Source organism: Drosophila bipectinata, chromosome XR (assembly GCF_030179905.1).
Source record: "Drosophila bipectinata strain 14024-0381.07 chromosome XR, DbipHiC1v2, whole genome shotgun sequence".
NCBI classification, from domain to species: Eukaryota; Metazoa; Arthropoda; class Insecta; order Diptera; family Drosophilidae; genus Drosophila; species Drosophila bipectinata.
The window spans coordinates 14080193-14096745 of record NC_091735.1 but is presented as its reverse complement, the minus strand read 5'-3'; the positions used below and the strand labels follow the sequence as shown (position 1 = coordinate 14096745).

General features: G+C 39.4%; 1 protein-coding gene across 1 annotated transcript; it reads left to right on the top strand.

Annotated features, from left to right (window-relative positions):
* Positions 1–1116: 1116 nt before the first annotated feature.
* Positions 1117–1935, top strand: LOC122321980 (uncharacterized). Its single transcript, XM_043213153.2, has 3 exons — positions 1117–1153; positions 1245–1424; positions 1484–1935. The coding sequence occupies exons 2-3, from the start codon at positions 1415–1417 to the stop codon at positions 1933–1935; spliced, it is 462 nt and encodes a 153-aa protein (XP_043069088.1). The 5' UTR covers positions 1117–1153; positions 1245–1414.
* Positions 1936–16553: the final 14618 nt, after the last annotated feature.

Sequence of the window (16553 nt, the reverse complement as noted above, 5' to 3'; positions counted from 1 at the left end):
ACAGTGCTAAAATTCCTTCCCCGACTTTTCCTGGCGACATGTTCGAAAAACAAAAACAAATTTTATGGGCTTCGTTTACTTAAGTCCGAAACGAAGGGGAAACTAAACTTCTACCTGCTTTCGGTTTTCGACAATGATTCTCGCAGCTTCTACGTCATATTTTCGGAGCACAGGCACGCGACAGAGACAATTAGAGAGATGTAGATGGAGGGAAGGGAGAGAAAAAAATCTGTGTTGAAAACCAAATTAATGGAAGCGACGTCAGAATACCCTTTTTAAAATATGTTGAAATATTTATATATATTTAAGATTACATTTATTTAATTTTTCTTATCTAATCATGTGGCATATTGAAATGTATTAATAATTGGCTTTAGGCAAAGCCAAAATGTTCATGTTTGATTATTTTCCTTGTGCGATTCTAATTACAAGGCATTGCGTTGGTCGACTATACCCTGGCACGCGCCAGAATTATCGGTTGTCAATTTTCGGTTTCGTCTTGCCTCTCCCCTTCTCTTTGCATTTGATTTTCAAATTGCATCGAAAGAACACGCGGTTGTGAAACAAAGAAAAGTTTAACAGGCATGCTCCCGTTTTCACTTTCACAAGATTTTTTTCGAATTCCAAAACGTGGAAATTTGTCTTGTCTAAATGAAAAGTAAATGACTTTTTCTATATTAAATCGGATCTTATTTGCAAGAGGAAAAAAAGTAGTTGACTTATTGGTTTATTGTCGTTCTTTTAAGACCTTTAGAAGATCAATTAGGGTTGTAATTAATAAAACGATTAATTTCTGACCCCACCTCAAATTTGGATATCAAATTTTGCCGTCGGCAACAACAATTTTCGTTTTGGTGAACGACCAATAAGTCCGACACCATGAGTTATCGCCTAAGCTGCCATACTTTTGATAGAATGAAAAAGCAAGTTAAAAATACTTGTATAATCAAACGGATAGCGATAAATTTGTTGTAGTTGGATAAAATATGTTTTTTAAAAATTAATTAATTTAATTTAATTAGTTATGTGCTAAAAGTGTATAAAAAAAATTGTTGAAAACACCGGAATGAAATGAAAATGAAATCCATTGAAAAGGTGGCATCCCCTTAATTTGTGGGAAACAAATGATTGCCTTTCAACTGTTTTTAAAAATGTGAGTAAAAAAGTTTAATTTTATAAAAAACAAAATTATATTTCAATTCAATTATATTTTAAATTATAAAACAATATATTATTGTTTGCAGGGGAAACACAAATCAACATTTCAGGGTGAAGTTATTCTTAATTTTTTGCAGGCTAACGAAATTCTGGCGCGTGGATTCGCCAAAGGCGATCGTGTGGATGTAGAAGCTAACTGGAGCGAGCTTGCCGGTGCATTGAACGCAATTGGCCCTCCAATTAAAGATGTTGCGGGATGGAAAAAGGTATGAGTATCCCCAGAATTATGACAAACTAATATGCATATTATAATATTACATTCCAGGTTTGGTGCGAAGGCCAATATTCCGAAGAAATAAGGCAGAGGTCAGGGCTACGGGCGGGGATCCTTACTGCCAGCAACCGCTGACAGCCATGGAGGAGGACGAGGCAAAGCTCTGCGGGCTTTTTGAGATGGTCGAGGGAGTTGGCGCTGTGGCATATGGAGCACCAACCACCATGATAGTAGAAGAGGTGGCTAAGGAAAAAGCTGAGAAGATAGCCACAGAGGAGGAGGAACCGAGCCGAAAGCGTCGCCGCACAGTTGCAGAATTTGATTTGCATAGTCTGTGCGTTGCTCAAATAGAGGAAATAAAGTTAATTAATTTAACAATGACTAAGCATTTCCAAAAAATGGAAAGTCTTCAACAAGAAGACTTGAATTTAAAAAAGGAGCATTACCAAAAAATGGAAAGTCTTCGACAACAAGACTTGAATTTAAACAAGAAGGAAAGCTAACTTCGGTCGGAGCCGAAGTTGATATACCCTTGCAGTTAAAACCGGATATATATCGCAAACATCGGATATAGTTGGCCGATCCTAATGAAATTTGGTAGGTTAGATGAACTGACCAAACCAAAACTAGAATCTGTACCAAGTTCCAGCTTTCTATCTTCAAAAACACAAAAGTTGGGTCATTTCCGATCGTTTAGTTATATGGCAGCTATAGGATATAGTCGGCCGATCCTTATGAAATTCATCACGTCGTATTATTTTACCAAAAGTAGCTTTCATGTCAAATTTAAACTCTCTAACTCTACAAACACCAAAGTTATACCATTTCCGATCAATCAGTTATATGGCAGCTATAGGATATAGTCGACCGATCCCGGTCGTTCCGACCTATATACTGCGTGCAAAAAAAAGAAGGGTGTGTGCAAAGTTTCAAGTCGTTAGCTTTAAAACTGAGAGACTAGTTCGCGTAGAAACAGACAGACAGACAGACGGACAGACGGACAGAAGGACAGACGGACAGACGGACATGCTCATATCAACTCAGGAGGTCATCCTGATCAAGAATATATATACTTTATATGGTCGGAGATATCTCCTTCACTGCGTTGCACACTTTTGGACAAAATTATAATACCCTCTGCAAGGGTATAAAAAGGAGCTACTCTCTAAGTTAGAACAAATTAAAAAAAAAAAAGAATAAATAAATTTTAATAACTGCAATGAATAATTTGTTTATTTATTTTGTTATTGTAGTGTGCACCTCATTCCAAAACCAAAACAAATATATAGGTAGGCCAATATTTCGTTGCTCGACTGTATCCACCCAATAGATGGGAACAGAATTGCATATGCATGTGCAATTCCCACCCACACTTGCATGAACGGACCAAAGTAGGTAGAAAATCATACGATTACTCCGTTAGGCAGGGAAGTTTTATGGAAGCATGGGAATGCTCAAACTCTTGGCAGTTCTTAGCATTTAGTCTTTTCTGATCTTTAGCCGAGTAAGAAGTTTCCATCAGCGTATTTTACAAGCGATAGGAAATTCGGAAAACACGTGTGGTGATTAATTAAAGAAGGAAAACACTTGTGCAACGAAGGCATTCGGCCTAAAATAAAATTAAAATCAATAGTTATTGATCGTGTTGGAAAAATTACAAGGTGAGACATTGCTTAAATAGTTCCAATACGCCAACATGACCAATTCTTTGTCAGGGGGCACAGTGTGCTACGATTCCGTCCAGGTGCTGCCTGATAGGCTTTGCATTTGGAATTTGGCCATTGGATCGGGCGTAAGACAGAGCTGAACCAGTAGAACCCCAGTAACCCCCCCAACATGGAATAATTGGGACACCTTTAGCTTCGTGATCTTCGCAAGGACCGCCGATAGAGTGACGTAACCAGCGACCGAGAAGCCCAAGTAGCGTGCATTAGGGAGGATCAGAATGTAGAGGAGAAATAACAACAACAACAAATAACTGTTGCCGCTGCAGTTCACTTTTGTTTATTTTTGTGCTTCAGCGAGCAGCCAGCCACTTGTTAGTGACAGTTTCTGCATTTTGACAATTTTCTTTTGTGAGCCTGAATAGACCACATACCAGTATTACACAGTGCAAAAAAAACATTAACCTTGCCTGCGAGCATGCGTATGTAAACACTTTCGGCAATATTTAATTGCACAAAATATTCCAAGGCGAACCTCGATAGCCGCGCCAAATTAGTATCGAATCCCACCCCCAATTAATATCATGTATAATTATCTTTAATCTAATTCTATAAATCCTTAATTTTCTTAAAATTACCTAAATGTAAACTCCAAGGAGTATGAAGTATTTAGCCTAGGACCTTATTTTAAGTAGTTTTCATAAGCAGACAAAATCAGAAGTATTGGCCAGGTATTTCCCCAATGTATTCTTTCTCTTTTTAATTAAGTAAACAGCAAAAAGCACCTCATCTTCTTGGGCCCAACGATCGATGCAGAGTCGGAAAAGCTGAGTGAGTAAACGAGTAATTACCGAATTTGAATACAATGGGAAATCCATGCCATTTTCTTTACTTTGCCATTTGAATATTAGTTTAAATTGAATTTTCCTTAAATTGTATTTACTTATGGATTATATTTCCTTATTTTTGATTATATCTAATTATACGTAATGAACATGAGATAAATTCTTTTTATTTAGAGCACTTCGGGTCAAACATGGCAGTTGAATATGGGTAGACTCCACTGTTAGTGTCAAGTCTACATGGAAGGGAGGGTATAGACGAAGGACAACAACACCTAGTCTTTCATTCAATAGGGTCAGTAGTATAAACCACCCAAGGATCGGCCAACTCCTACCGCTTTCCTATCCCACTTCCTTCTCTGTCTACGACAAATTTCCGTAACGTACACAGTCTAGTTTGCCGTGCCCATACCCACGCCCCGTTCGACTGAGCCAAGCCGTCCCCCAAGTAGACAGAGGGGCGCGGTAGAGACCACCCGTGCAGTGTTAGGGACAGTTTACTGTACCTAACCTTATGACTTACTGTACGCGTTCGTTACAGTTATTTATGGCGCCCAACGTTGGGGCAGTACAAAGGCAGGAATCCGTCAGGATAATGCCAAGAGAATGCCCAGACAATTTTCCCTTTTCCCTTTCTTTTGGCCACTTCCCAAATTTGATATTTAAAGTAGAGCAGCGCTTGTGTATGTAGACCAGTGGATTATTGTGACTCTGAGGATATCGGACACAGACCGTGGATATACAGTACGCAAGGAATACGGATTTCAATCGAATCCAAATCAAAAGGTGACTGGGACAGGCATAGGATTTTTATTATTGAGCCTAATTCGATTTTATACCATGTCAGTCTAGTTTCTTTCTCTTCTTCATTTGCGAAAACAAGAGTGAGATTGTCTATATTTGGTTCATATCGAAATAGTCCTCCTCTATTTCTCGTATATTTTTGTATTGCACTTAGTCTAAAATAAATCTCTACTGCCCTAAAACTTACTAATCAATGCCATGTGAGAACCGAAGGTAAGCCTCTAAAAATTATTATCGATCATATTATTTACGTCTTGAATCTTGATTAAGATTATTATCGCCAATTTCCGTTATTATATCTTGCGTGAAGATGTCTGTTAGGAGAAGTACCGAAAACATAGCAGCCACTCCGTTGGAGAGTCAGGTGTTGTGTACCATTTGCAATGACACGAACCCTAGCGATAGTATTATGGAAACCCCATGCAAGCACAAGTTTCACAAAGCATGTCTGTTAGAATGGCTTGAAACAAACGATACCTGTCCAAATTGCAGGCAAAGCTGTCCGCGAGCTTTGATGATAGATAGACAATGTACTCCTTCTGAGCGTAGAATGCCAAGTAACTTACAGACTGACCAGGATTCTAACCCAAATCATTCCGGAGCCATTCCAAGATCTCGTATGAATACTAGATCACAGCTTTCTAACAACCCAACTACAAATAATCAGCGAACAAGAGCAGGTAGCTCGAACCCCAGACGCGAGACCGTACAGGATAGGATTTCTAGGGAACAAAACTCTATGTAAGAGGAACGTATTCAGCAAATTATATCCAGCTCAATGGAAAGCTATAGAGCAAGTATTACAGCCTCTATTGGAGACCAAATAACTACAGCGATTAGGAATTTGAATATATTCTCTCGAGACCCGCGAGAGGAACCCCAACTTGAATGGGATAACGAATTAGCACCTCCACTACCACGAGTCAGTAATGCTAGCAATGCGCGCAACTAATAATTTAATTCTGGCGCGTGCCAGGGTATAGTCGACCAACGCAATGCCTTGTAATTAGAATCGCACAAGGAAAATAATCAAACATGAACATTTTGGCTTTGCCTAAAGCTAATTATTAATACATTTCAATATACCATATGATTAGAAAAGAAAAATTAATTAAATATAATCTTAAATATATATAAATATTTCAACATATTTTAAAAAGGGTATTCTGACGCGCTTCCATTCATTTGGTTTTCGACACAGATTTTTTTTCTCTCCCTTACCTCCATCTATATCTCTATAATTGTCTCTCTGTCGCGTGCCTCTGCACCGAAAATATGACGTAGAAGCTTCGAGAATCATCGTCGAAAACCGAAAGCAGGAAGAAGTTTCGTTTCCCCTTTCGTTTCGGACTTGAGTAAACGAAGCCCATGCAATTTGTTTTTGTTTTTCGAACATGTCGCCAGGAAACGTCGGGGTAAGGAATTTTGGTACTGAAGGGTACATAGAACCTGCTTTACGAAACCAACACACCAACAATTGAACAAAAACGTGACCACCTGACAACCCAACTACTTAAAAACCTTATGCGCTCCAAAGATACACCGATACAAAGGAAACAAAGGAAACCTACAAAAACCATTCATTTATCTACACGGACGGATCTAAACAAAATTCAATAGCAACATTCGCTGTAACAACAGATACAGAAACAATACATTACGGCAGCTTGCCACCTTACTCCTCCATCCTTACAGCAGAAATGATCGGAATCCTCGAAGCCGTCAAAATCGCGATGAACAAGAGAGGAAAATTTGTTATCTGTTCCGACTCTCTGGGAACGAAAGAAGCAATGCGCAACCCATTAAACCACAACAATTACCCCGCACACATTAGATCACAATTACAACTGAAACAACCAAAAATAAAAATCTTGTGGATCCCAGGACACTCTAACATAAACGGAAACGAACTAGCAGACAAAACAGCAAAAGAAGCAACAAAAAGGCCATTAATATATACTCCAAACGTAAATATAAAAGACATCAAAAAATTCCTGAAAACACAACTAATGAAAGAAAACGAGACAATAAACAAATGCAACACATGGTACAAAAACATCAACACCAACAACGTTCACACACCGACATTTTCTAACATAATTCAAGAAAAAATTAGCAGAATAGACCATATTAAATTTATAAGACTTAGATTAGGATATTCAAACCTAACACACAAACACCTCCTTGATGCCAACACCGTCATGCTCAGAAATTACGCAGATCAAGCAACACATACTTAAAAACCGTACAGCCATTGACTACCTTAAATATCCCACAACAGAAAACATAATAACAATAATAGAATTTTAAAAAAAATCAAATTTATACAATATAATCTAAAATCAAAATGAAAAATAACTACATATATCCAAAACTTTCTTACTGTCTCACAAATATTATGTACATACTCTATAAAATTGCGTAGTCGAAGGCCTCGTAGCTAGCACTACCACCTAAATGTTAGTATTAGTTTTGTAAGCTTTACTATCATCTTTAAATTAATAAATAATAATAAATATTCCCTCTTCCCGGCGTACAATAACACGCAGGACTGAGCATATAAGCCAAATTAATCATTCAGAGGCAAAGAACAGGCTGCCTAATTTCAATTTTTTCAATTTTCGTGTGGCACTTGATGAATGTACTGATATAAATGGTACTTTCATTCTTTCATGTTAATGGTACTCATTCTTTGTATCTATACGATTGATGGTGATTTTAATGTTTTTGAGGAGTTTTTCACAGTTTTTTCATTGCACAGCAGTGTAACAGGAGAAATACTATTTCAAAGAATCGACGAAAATTTGTTTAAATTAGTAGATACAAATAAATTAGGTGCTGTATGCACTGATGGAGCACAGGTTATGAGAGGAAACAAGAAAGAACTTGTGGGTATATTAAAAGAGCTTGGAATTGTTTGTCCCACGTTGCACTGATGCAGTACACCAACAAGCTCTTTTTCAAAGCACTTACATTTGGTTAATGTTATGAAAATTTCAATTAAAATTATTAATAAAATAAGAGGTGGTCACAATTCATTAACACACAAATTATTTAAGGATTTTTTATCAACTCTTAAGCATAGTATTGAGTTGACGAAAATCCGCTGTTGAAATTCTGATAGCAATTTTGCACTTTATTCGGCTGCCGAGGTAGTGTGACCAAAACAATGAAGAAATAAGGTAATACTGAACAGCTGTTGTTTGTAAACAAAAAACAAATAAGCAAAAATGAATTCAAAACGATTGGATGTTGGTGTTTTGTTTATGTATTTCGCCGCTAAGGAGCTGATTAAGAAATATAAAACTGGGTCAAAATCTAAATCAATTACAAATCATTTCAATGCCATTTTATTTGGGTCAAATCCCATATTATGGGCTTCGTCTTGACCGCAGAAATGAATTTTAATTTGTCCTCAATTGTAATCGAACTACCGAACTGAGCGGACGTGCTTTGTCCGAGCTCCGGGAAAACTTCACTTCGCTTATATTTTCGCCAATATAAGCGAAAAGACACTGAAATACAATTTATTAAAAGCGACAGACAAGCTTTTTTTTTTTATAACAGTTGTAATGTGCTAGACCAAAACTAGTGCATTGTTAAAAAAAAAAACATTCGTACCACGCAATGAGCTCATTGAGCAACGACCAAAAGAACGAGCGTAGAAGTTCAGTGAACCCAAGAAACGGCTTCTACTCTTACTTTTCAACCCGCGATACCGAAGTGGAAAAATCGGCGCTTAAAAGCAACCCGGCTTTACTGACCGCTGAAACCCAAAGGGCACGGTCTTGCTCACCCGCTCTGCTCACTCCGACTCCCGCGTCATGGAGTTCGCAGTGTAAAACCCCCCCTCCAATATCGGAAACAAATTTCGCACCAACAACAAGCAGCGCTACAACTTCTGCAACAACAGCGAAAACCCCTGCAACTCAAAGTACCACGACGTCAACGACTACAGCGAGTACAAAAACAACAACCTCGGAAAGTGCCAAAGCGGCAACGGCCACACAGACTGGAATGGATCGCTACATCCAAATTAAGCGCAAGCTTAGCCCGCAGAGTAATCCGGCAGGCAACAAAACAAAAATTAACCGTGTCCTGAATAACGATAATGAACCAGACAGATCCACTACTAACAGATTTGCCCTACTGGCGGAGGCTGAGGAAAACCAACCAGCCCAAGACACCGCAAAAAAACCCAAGCCCCCTCCAATCTATATTAGGGAAAAAAGCTCGAGTGCCCTGGTCAACAAAATTGCGTCGTTGATCGGGAACGGTGAAAACTTTCATGTTGTTCCGCTTATCAAAGGGAACATCCATGAAACAAAGGTGCAAACCAAGACTGAAGAGCACTTCCGAATAGTGTCAAAATATCTGGACACTGTACAGAAAAACTATTACACGTACCAGCTTAAAAGCAGTAAGGGCCTACAAGTGGTAGTAAAGGGAATAGAACCTGATGTTACCGCCGAGGAAATAAAAACCGCCTTAAAGAAAAGGGCTTCGCCGCCAAGAATGTTATTAACATTCTAAATAAAGATAAAAAGCCACAACCCCTCTTCAAGGTCGAGCTCGAGCCTGAAAGCAGGTCGCTGAAGAAGAACGAAGTCCACCCAATCTACAACCTGCAATATCTTTTGCATCGGAAAATCACTGTTGAAGAGCCACATAAACGTAACGGTCCAGTGCAATGCACTAATTGTCAAGAGTATGGACACACAAGGTCTTACTGCACACTTCGGGCTGTCTGTGTAGTCTGCGGGGACGCCCACAAGTCCGCTTGCTGCACTACAAACAAGGACAGTACCGTGAAGAAATGTGGAAACTGCGGAGGCAGCCATACGGCAAACTATAGAGGATGTATTGTGTATAAGGAGTTAAAGAGTCGCATGCGTCAAGCGACCGCAACGCGCAACCAAAATCCACAGAATGCGTACGTTTCGTCAAAAACCACGCCAGACGTCTTCTTCGCCAAAGCTGCGAGATCCTCATTCGGTCCACTAATCACCTCCAACGGCTTCTCCTATGCCGATGCTCTACGATCTGGAAGGGAAATTCCAATTCAGCCTAACTCTCAAAGCGCTCAACAGGCCCCAGAACAGCCACACAGCAAAACGGAAACTATGATGCTTACCCTCCAACAAAGTATGATGGAGCTTATGTCATTCATGAAAACGACCATGCAAACGCTTGTTCAAAACCAGAACATGGTGATACAGCTGCTCGTAGCACAACAGTCCAAATAATCTATGCAGGCGCTACGAATATCAATGTGGAACGCCAATGGTGTCTCACGGCATAAACTAGAATTGTCACAATTCTTGACCGAAAACCATATTGACGTTATGCTACTGGTGGAAACGCATCTTACAAGCAAATACAACTTTCATATAAGAGGCTACACAATCTACCGCACAGATCATCCAGATGGGAAAGCCCACGGCGGAACTGGTGTTCTAATCAGAGAACGAATTAAACACCATTTTCACAAAAGGTTTGCAACAAACTTCTTGCAGGCCACATCGATACAAATTCAGTCAAGCAACGGAATCCTTTCAATTGCTGCCGTTTACTGCCCTCCTCGCTTCTCAATCTCGGAAGGACAATTTATGGACTTCTACAATTCACTTGGGGATCGATTTATAGCCGCAGGAGACTACAACGCCAAACATACGCACTGGGGATCACGTCTAGTGACTCCCAAAGGAAGACAATTGTACAATGCAATTATAAATGTGAAAAATAAACTGGACTACGTTTCCCCTGGAAGTCCCACATACTGGCCAACAGACTCACGAAAGCTCCCAGACCTTATTGATTTTGCAGTGACAAAAAACATACCTCGCAATCTAATAAGTGCCAAAGCAGTCTCGGACTTATCATCAGACCACTCGCCTGTGCTTCTAACGCTTCTTCAAAGCCCAGAAATAACCGAACACCCCCTCAGTCTGACGACGACAAAAACAAACTGGCTAAAATACAAAAAGTACGTGAGTGCCCACATAGAACTCGCCCCGAATTTTAACATGGAATCGGACATCGACTACACTACGAGCGCCCTGGAAGAAGTACTCGTTGCGGCAGCTAAAATCTCTACTCCTCATAGGAAAGAAGTAGACCGAAACAAACACTTCAAATCTAATCAGCAAATCGAACAGCTCGTGCGAGAAAAGAGGCGCACGCGTCGTGATTGGCAAAACAGCAGATCACCAGCTTCAAAACAACGCCTTAAGGAAGCAACCCGATCACTCGACCAGGCTCTTCACCAACAGGAAGAAAATGCACAGCTGAGGTACATCCAGAATCTCTCGCCAACAAGCACAAAGTACCCCCTGTGGAGGGCCCACCCAAATCTTAGTGCCCCAATTGAAACGACCACCCCGATAAGAAACTCTTCGGGATGCTGGGCTCGCAGCAACGAAGACCGAGCTGAAACATTCGCCACACATCTCCAAAGTGTCTTCCAGCCAAACCCAGCCTCAAATTCATTCCTCCTGCCAGTAATTCAGCCAGAGTCCTCCCCTCAGCCAGCCGCACCTCCATTCCGGCCGAACGAAATCGAAAAAGTCATAAGAGGGCTAAAACCAAAAAAGGCTCCCGGTGGTGACCTATTGACCCCAAAGATGCTGATCGAACTTCCAAAATGCGCTATAGAGGTCGTCTGCAAACTATTTAATGGAATCATTAATCTTGGCTATTTCCCAAAAAAGTGGAAGAAATCCATTATTATAATGATACCGAAGCCTGGAAAAGACCACACAATTCCGTCATCATACAGACCAATAAGCCTTCTATCTTGTTTGTCTAAACTGTTTGAAAAATGCTTGTTAACTCGCATAATACCACATCTGGAAGCTTGCAATATCATCCCGGCACACCAATTTGGCTTTCGAAGAAACCATGGAACCATCGAACAAGTGAACAGATTAACATCCGAAATACGCTCAGCCTTCGAACAACGAGAATACTGCAGCGCTATTTTCCTCGACGTATCTCAAGCTTTCGACCGAGTTTGGCTCATCGGACTCATGCACAAAATTAAAACGTATTTGCCAACATACACCCACAAGCTACTGGAATCATACCTCTTCAATAGGGTATTCTCAGTGAGATGCAACGCAGCTACTTCGGGCGACTACACCATCGAAGCTGGAGTTCCACAGGGAAGCGCACTCGGGCCGTGTCTATATGTTTTGTATACTGCGGATATTCCTACGAGCGCACAACTAACAACGTCAACGTTCGCCGATGATACCGCTATTCTTAGTCGCTCCAGATGCCCAACGCAGGCAACAACCCAACTGGCTAATCATCTCACAATAGTGGAAAGGTGGCTGTCCGACTGGCGCATTAAAATAAACGAACAAAAGTGTAAACATATAACGTTTACTCTTAATAGACAAACATGCCCTCCGCTTTTACTAAACGGTATGCAGATCCCTCAAGCTAACGACGTAACGTACCTTGGCGTTCACCTTGATAGACGACTTACCTGGCGTAAGCACATCGAATGCAAAAAGATGCATCTAAAACTGAAAGCCAGCAGCCTCCACTGGATCATAAACTCACGATCGCCACTGTGCCTAGACTACAAGTTACTACTGTACAATTCAGTCCTAAAGCCAATCTGGACGTATGGCTCCCAGCTGTGGGGGAACGCGAGCAGCAGCAACATAGACATCATACAGCGCGCACAATCAAAAATCCTGAGAACTATCACAGGGGCACCTTGGTATGTTCGCAACGAAAACATCCACCGGGATCTGGGCATCCTCGCAGTGAAAGACGAAATCCAGAAGCAAAAAGAGTCATACAAAGAAAAACTGTCTTCGCACCCAAATTTTCTCGCTCGGGGATTGACTCGGGTTTCTAGCGTATCCCGCCTTAGACGCAACGACCTCCCAACCCAGCAATCGATTTTTAGGGCCGTCTAACTCCGTATCAGTCAATATGACTGTTAGTTAAGTTAAAAATATAAGATTTGATACACCTCTTGTTAGTCTCGCAAAGAGAAGATTCAAGAAATAAAAGCAACGTTAAAATAAAAAAAAAAAAAAAAAAAAAAAAATTTGTCCTGGCGCGTCGAAAATTTTTCGGGCCGACTATTTTTTTGTTTCGTCAATTGACCCTCCATGTCACACCTATAAAAATAAATTCAAATATTTATTTTAACACCCCGAGAGCAGATATTTTTTTTTTTTGATCCGGCACCACGATTGAAATCGATAACAAAAATTTTCGTCAACTCAGTACCCGCAAAATCTAGAAGGCAAAAATTTCTTCTTCTTTCCTTTTTTACACCGTTTTTATACCCTTGCAGAGGGTATTATAATTTTGGTCAAAAGTGTGCAACGCAGTGAAGGAGACATCTCCGACCCTATAAAGTATATATATTCTTGATCAGGATCACCTCCTGAGTTGATATGAGCATGTCCGTCTCTCCGTCTGTCCGTCTGTCCGTCTGTCTGTCCGTCTGTCTGTTTCTACGCGAACTAGTCTCTCAGTTTTAAAGCTATCGTCTTGAAACTTTGCACACACCCTTCTTTCCTTTGCACGCAGTATATAAGTCGGAACGGCCCGGATCGGCCGACTATATCCTATAGCTGCCATATAACTGATTGATCGGAAATGGTATAACTTTGGTGTTTTTAGAGTTAGAGAGTTCAAATTTGACATGTGAGCTATTTTTGGCAAAACATTACGTCATGCCAAATTTCATAAGGATCGGCCGACTATATCCTATAGCTGCCATATAACTGAACGATAGGAAATGACCCAACTTTCGTGTTTTTGAAGATAGAAAGCTGGAACTTAGTACAGATTTAATTCTTGGTCAGTTGATCCAACCTACCAAATTTCATTAGGATCGGCCGACTATATCCCATAGCTGCCATATAACTGAACGATCGGAAATGGTATTTGGTAGAAATATCAACTTTCGTATTTTTGAAGATAGAAGTTTGGGACTTTTTTTAGATTTTGTATTGTAATAAATTGGATTATATATTCCTATTCCCATAAGGATCGGCCAACTATATCCGATGTTTGCGATATATATCCGGTTTTAACTGCAAGGGTATATAAACTTCGGCTCCGCCCGAAGTTAGCTTTCCTTTCTTGTTTTTATATGGAGTTTGACAGCTGTCACTCGTTGGACAGCGGATTTTCGTCAACTCAGTACTATGCTTTAAAGCGGAATATTTTGATATTTTTTTGCACACTGACTGAAAATCGACGGCTCAGCCGAGGTCATTGTTTGGAGCGCACTTTAAATTTCCGAAAAGAAATAAATTATACATTTTTTTCAATTGAACCCAAAATTTAATACCAATGGACTTCACATGCATTTGGAAAATCCTGATTAGCTTAGATTTCTTTTGTAACTTAGCCAAAATTCGTAATAAACTTAACCTAACTCTGCAAGGGAAAACCAAACAAATTTTTATTTATTAGCTAATATTATCCAAAACATCAGCAGGAAGTTAGTAATATTCATTAATTAACTGGAATCAGGTAATTTTTGTAGTCTTCATAATACATCAGAAACGTTTTTAAATTTACAATTAGATCCAAAATAAAAATGTGAGAATACAAAAATAATTAAAGGAATTCATAGCAGTTCTTTGAAAAGATGATTTTATGATTTCAAATTAATCCAAAGTTACATTGAGTTACATGACAACCCATTTACACGCAACATAAATCAATTCGACATTCGGTTTTAAGCAGAGTTGAATGAAATGCGCAACGATTTTAATGCTCTGTTGGACAGTGGTGAAATGTTTTGGAAGGAAATATATTTAAACAAGAAAGGAAAGCTAACTTCGGGCGGAGCCGAAGTTTACATACCCTTGCAGCTAAAACCGGATATATATCCTTATGGGAATAGGAATATATAATCCAATTTATTACAATACAAAATCTAAAAAAAGTCCCAAACTTCTATCTTCAAAAATACGAAAGTTGATATTTCTACCAAATACCATTTCCGATCGTTCAGTTATATGGCAGCTATATGATATAGTCGGCCGATCCTAATGAAATTTGGTAGGTTGGATCAACTGGCCAAAACTAGAATCCGTATTAAGTTTCAACTTTCTATCTTCAAAAACACGAAAGCTATAGGATATAGTCGGCCGATCCTTATGAAATTTGGCATGACGTAGTGTTTTGCCAAAAATAGCGCTCATGTCAAATTTGAACTCTCTAACTCTAAAAACACCAAAGTTATACCATTTCCGATCAATCAGTTATATGGCAGCTATAAGATATAATCGGCCGATCCGGGCCGTTCCGACTTATATACTGCGTGCAAAGGAAAGAAGGGTGTGTGCAAAGTTTCAAGACGATAGCTTTAAAACTGAGAGACTAGTTCGCGTAGAAACAGACAGACGGACAGACAGACGTACAGACAGACAGACGGACAGACGGACATGCTCATATCAACTCAGGAGGTGATCCTGATCAAGAATATACTTTATAGGGTCGGAGATGTCTCCTTCACTGCGTTGCACACTTTTGACCAAAATTATAATACCCTCTGCAAGGGTATAAAAAGTACCCACTTTTAAGGACGAGATTTTGAGACTTTACTCAATGTTTGTTAACAGAAAAGAGAATTATTATTATTATATTTTGTGAACCGCACGCACTCGTTGCCAGAAAAGAAGTAAAGCCAACCTAGTGGACGAACTAGGATTGTTGATAATATATCGATATTTTTTCCAATAATGATATATTTATATCGTAAAATTTGCTGAGCATGTCCGAAATATCGATGTTTGTTTTTGATATTTTTTCCTTGGTCACTGTAAATTTCAAAGCAACACGGATTAAACTTCTGTACCAAGTTGAGAGAAAAATAGAAAAATAAGGTGCTGAAATTATGTATACATAAGTTAATTATAAGTTAAGTTAAAATAATAAGTTAACTTATAAGTTAATTTTATTTAAAATATAAAAATATAATTAAATAATTATTTAGGAAACTTGTCTTTTTAGTTGGAGACTCAACAGCTAAAGCCTAGTACTCTGACGACGAAAATCTGCTGTAACACGTGTGATAGCGAAATCGCTCTTTATTTGGCTACCGAGCTAGTGTGACCAAAAAAATTAAGGATAAGCCTGAAATGCCATGAAACCGAACAGCTGTTGTTCGTTAACAAAAAACAAATAAGCAAAAATGAATTCAAACCGATTGGATTTTGGTGTTTTCTCCATGTATTTCGCCGCTAAGAAACTGATTAAGAAAAAGAAAACTGGGTCAAAATCAAAATCAATCACTAATCATTTCAATGCCATTTTATGGCATTAAAATGCTCCTTGTGGGTCAAATCCCATATTATGGGCTTCGCCCTGACCGCACTAATTAGCTTGACTTTATCCTCGCTGGATATTTTTCGGTCCGACAATTCAATTCAATTTTTCTTTCAACTTTCCCTCCATGTTTGGGGTGTCAAAATAAATCGAATGAATTATTTTTACACCCCGAGATCAGCTGTTTACTTTTTTATTGATCCGGCAACGCCATTCAATTTGATAGCCATCATTTTCGTCGTCAGAGTACCGGCAAAATCTAGGAGGCAACAATTTTTTCTTTCTTTTTATACCCTTGCAGAGGGTATTATAATTTTGGTCAAAAGTGTGCAACGCAGTGAAGGAGACATCTCCGACCCCATAAAGTATATATATTCTTGATCAGGATCACCTCCTGAGTTGATATGAGCATGTCCGTCTGTCCGTCTGTCCGTCTGTCTGTCTGTTTCTACGCGAACTAGTCTCTCAGTTTTAAAGCTATCGTCTTGAAACTTT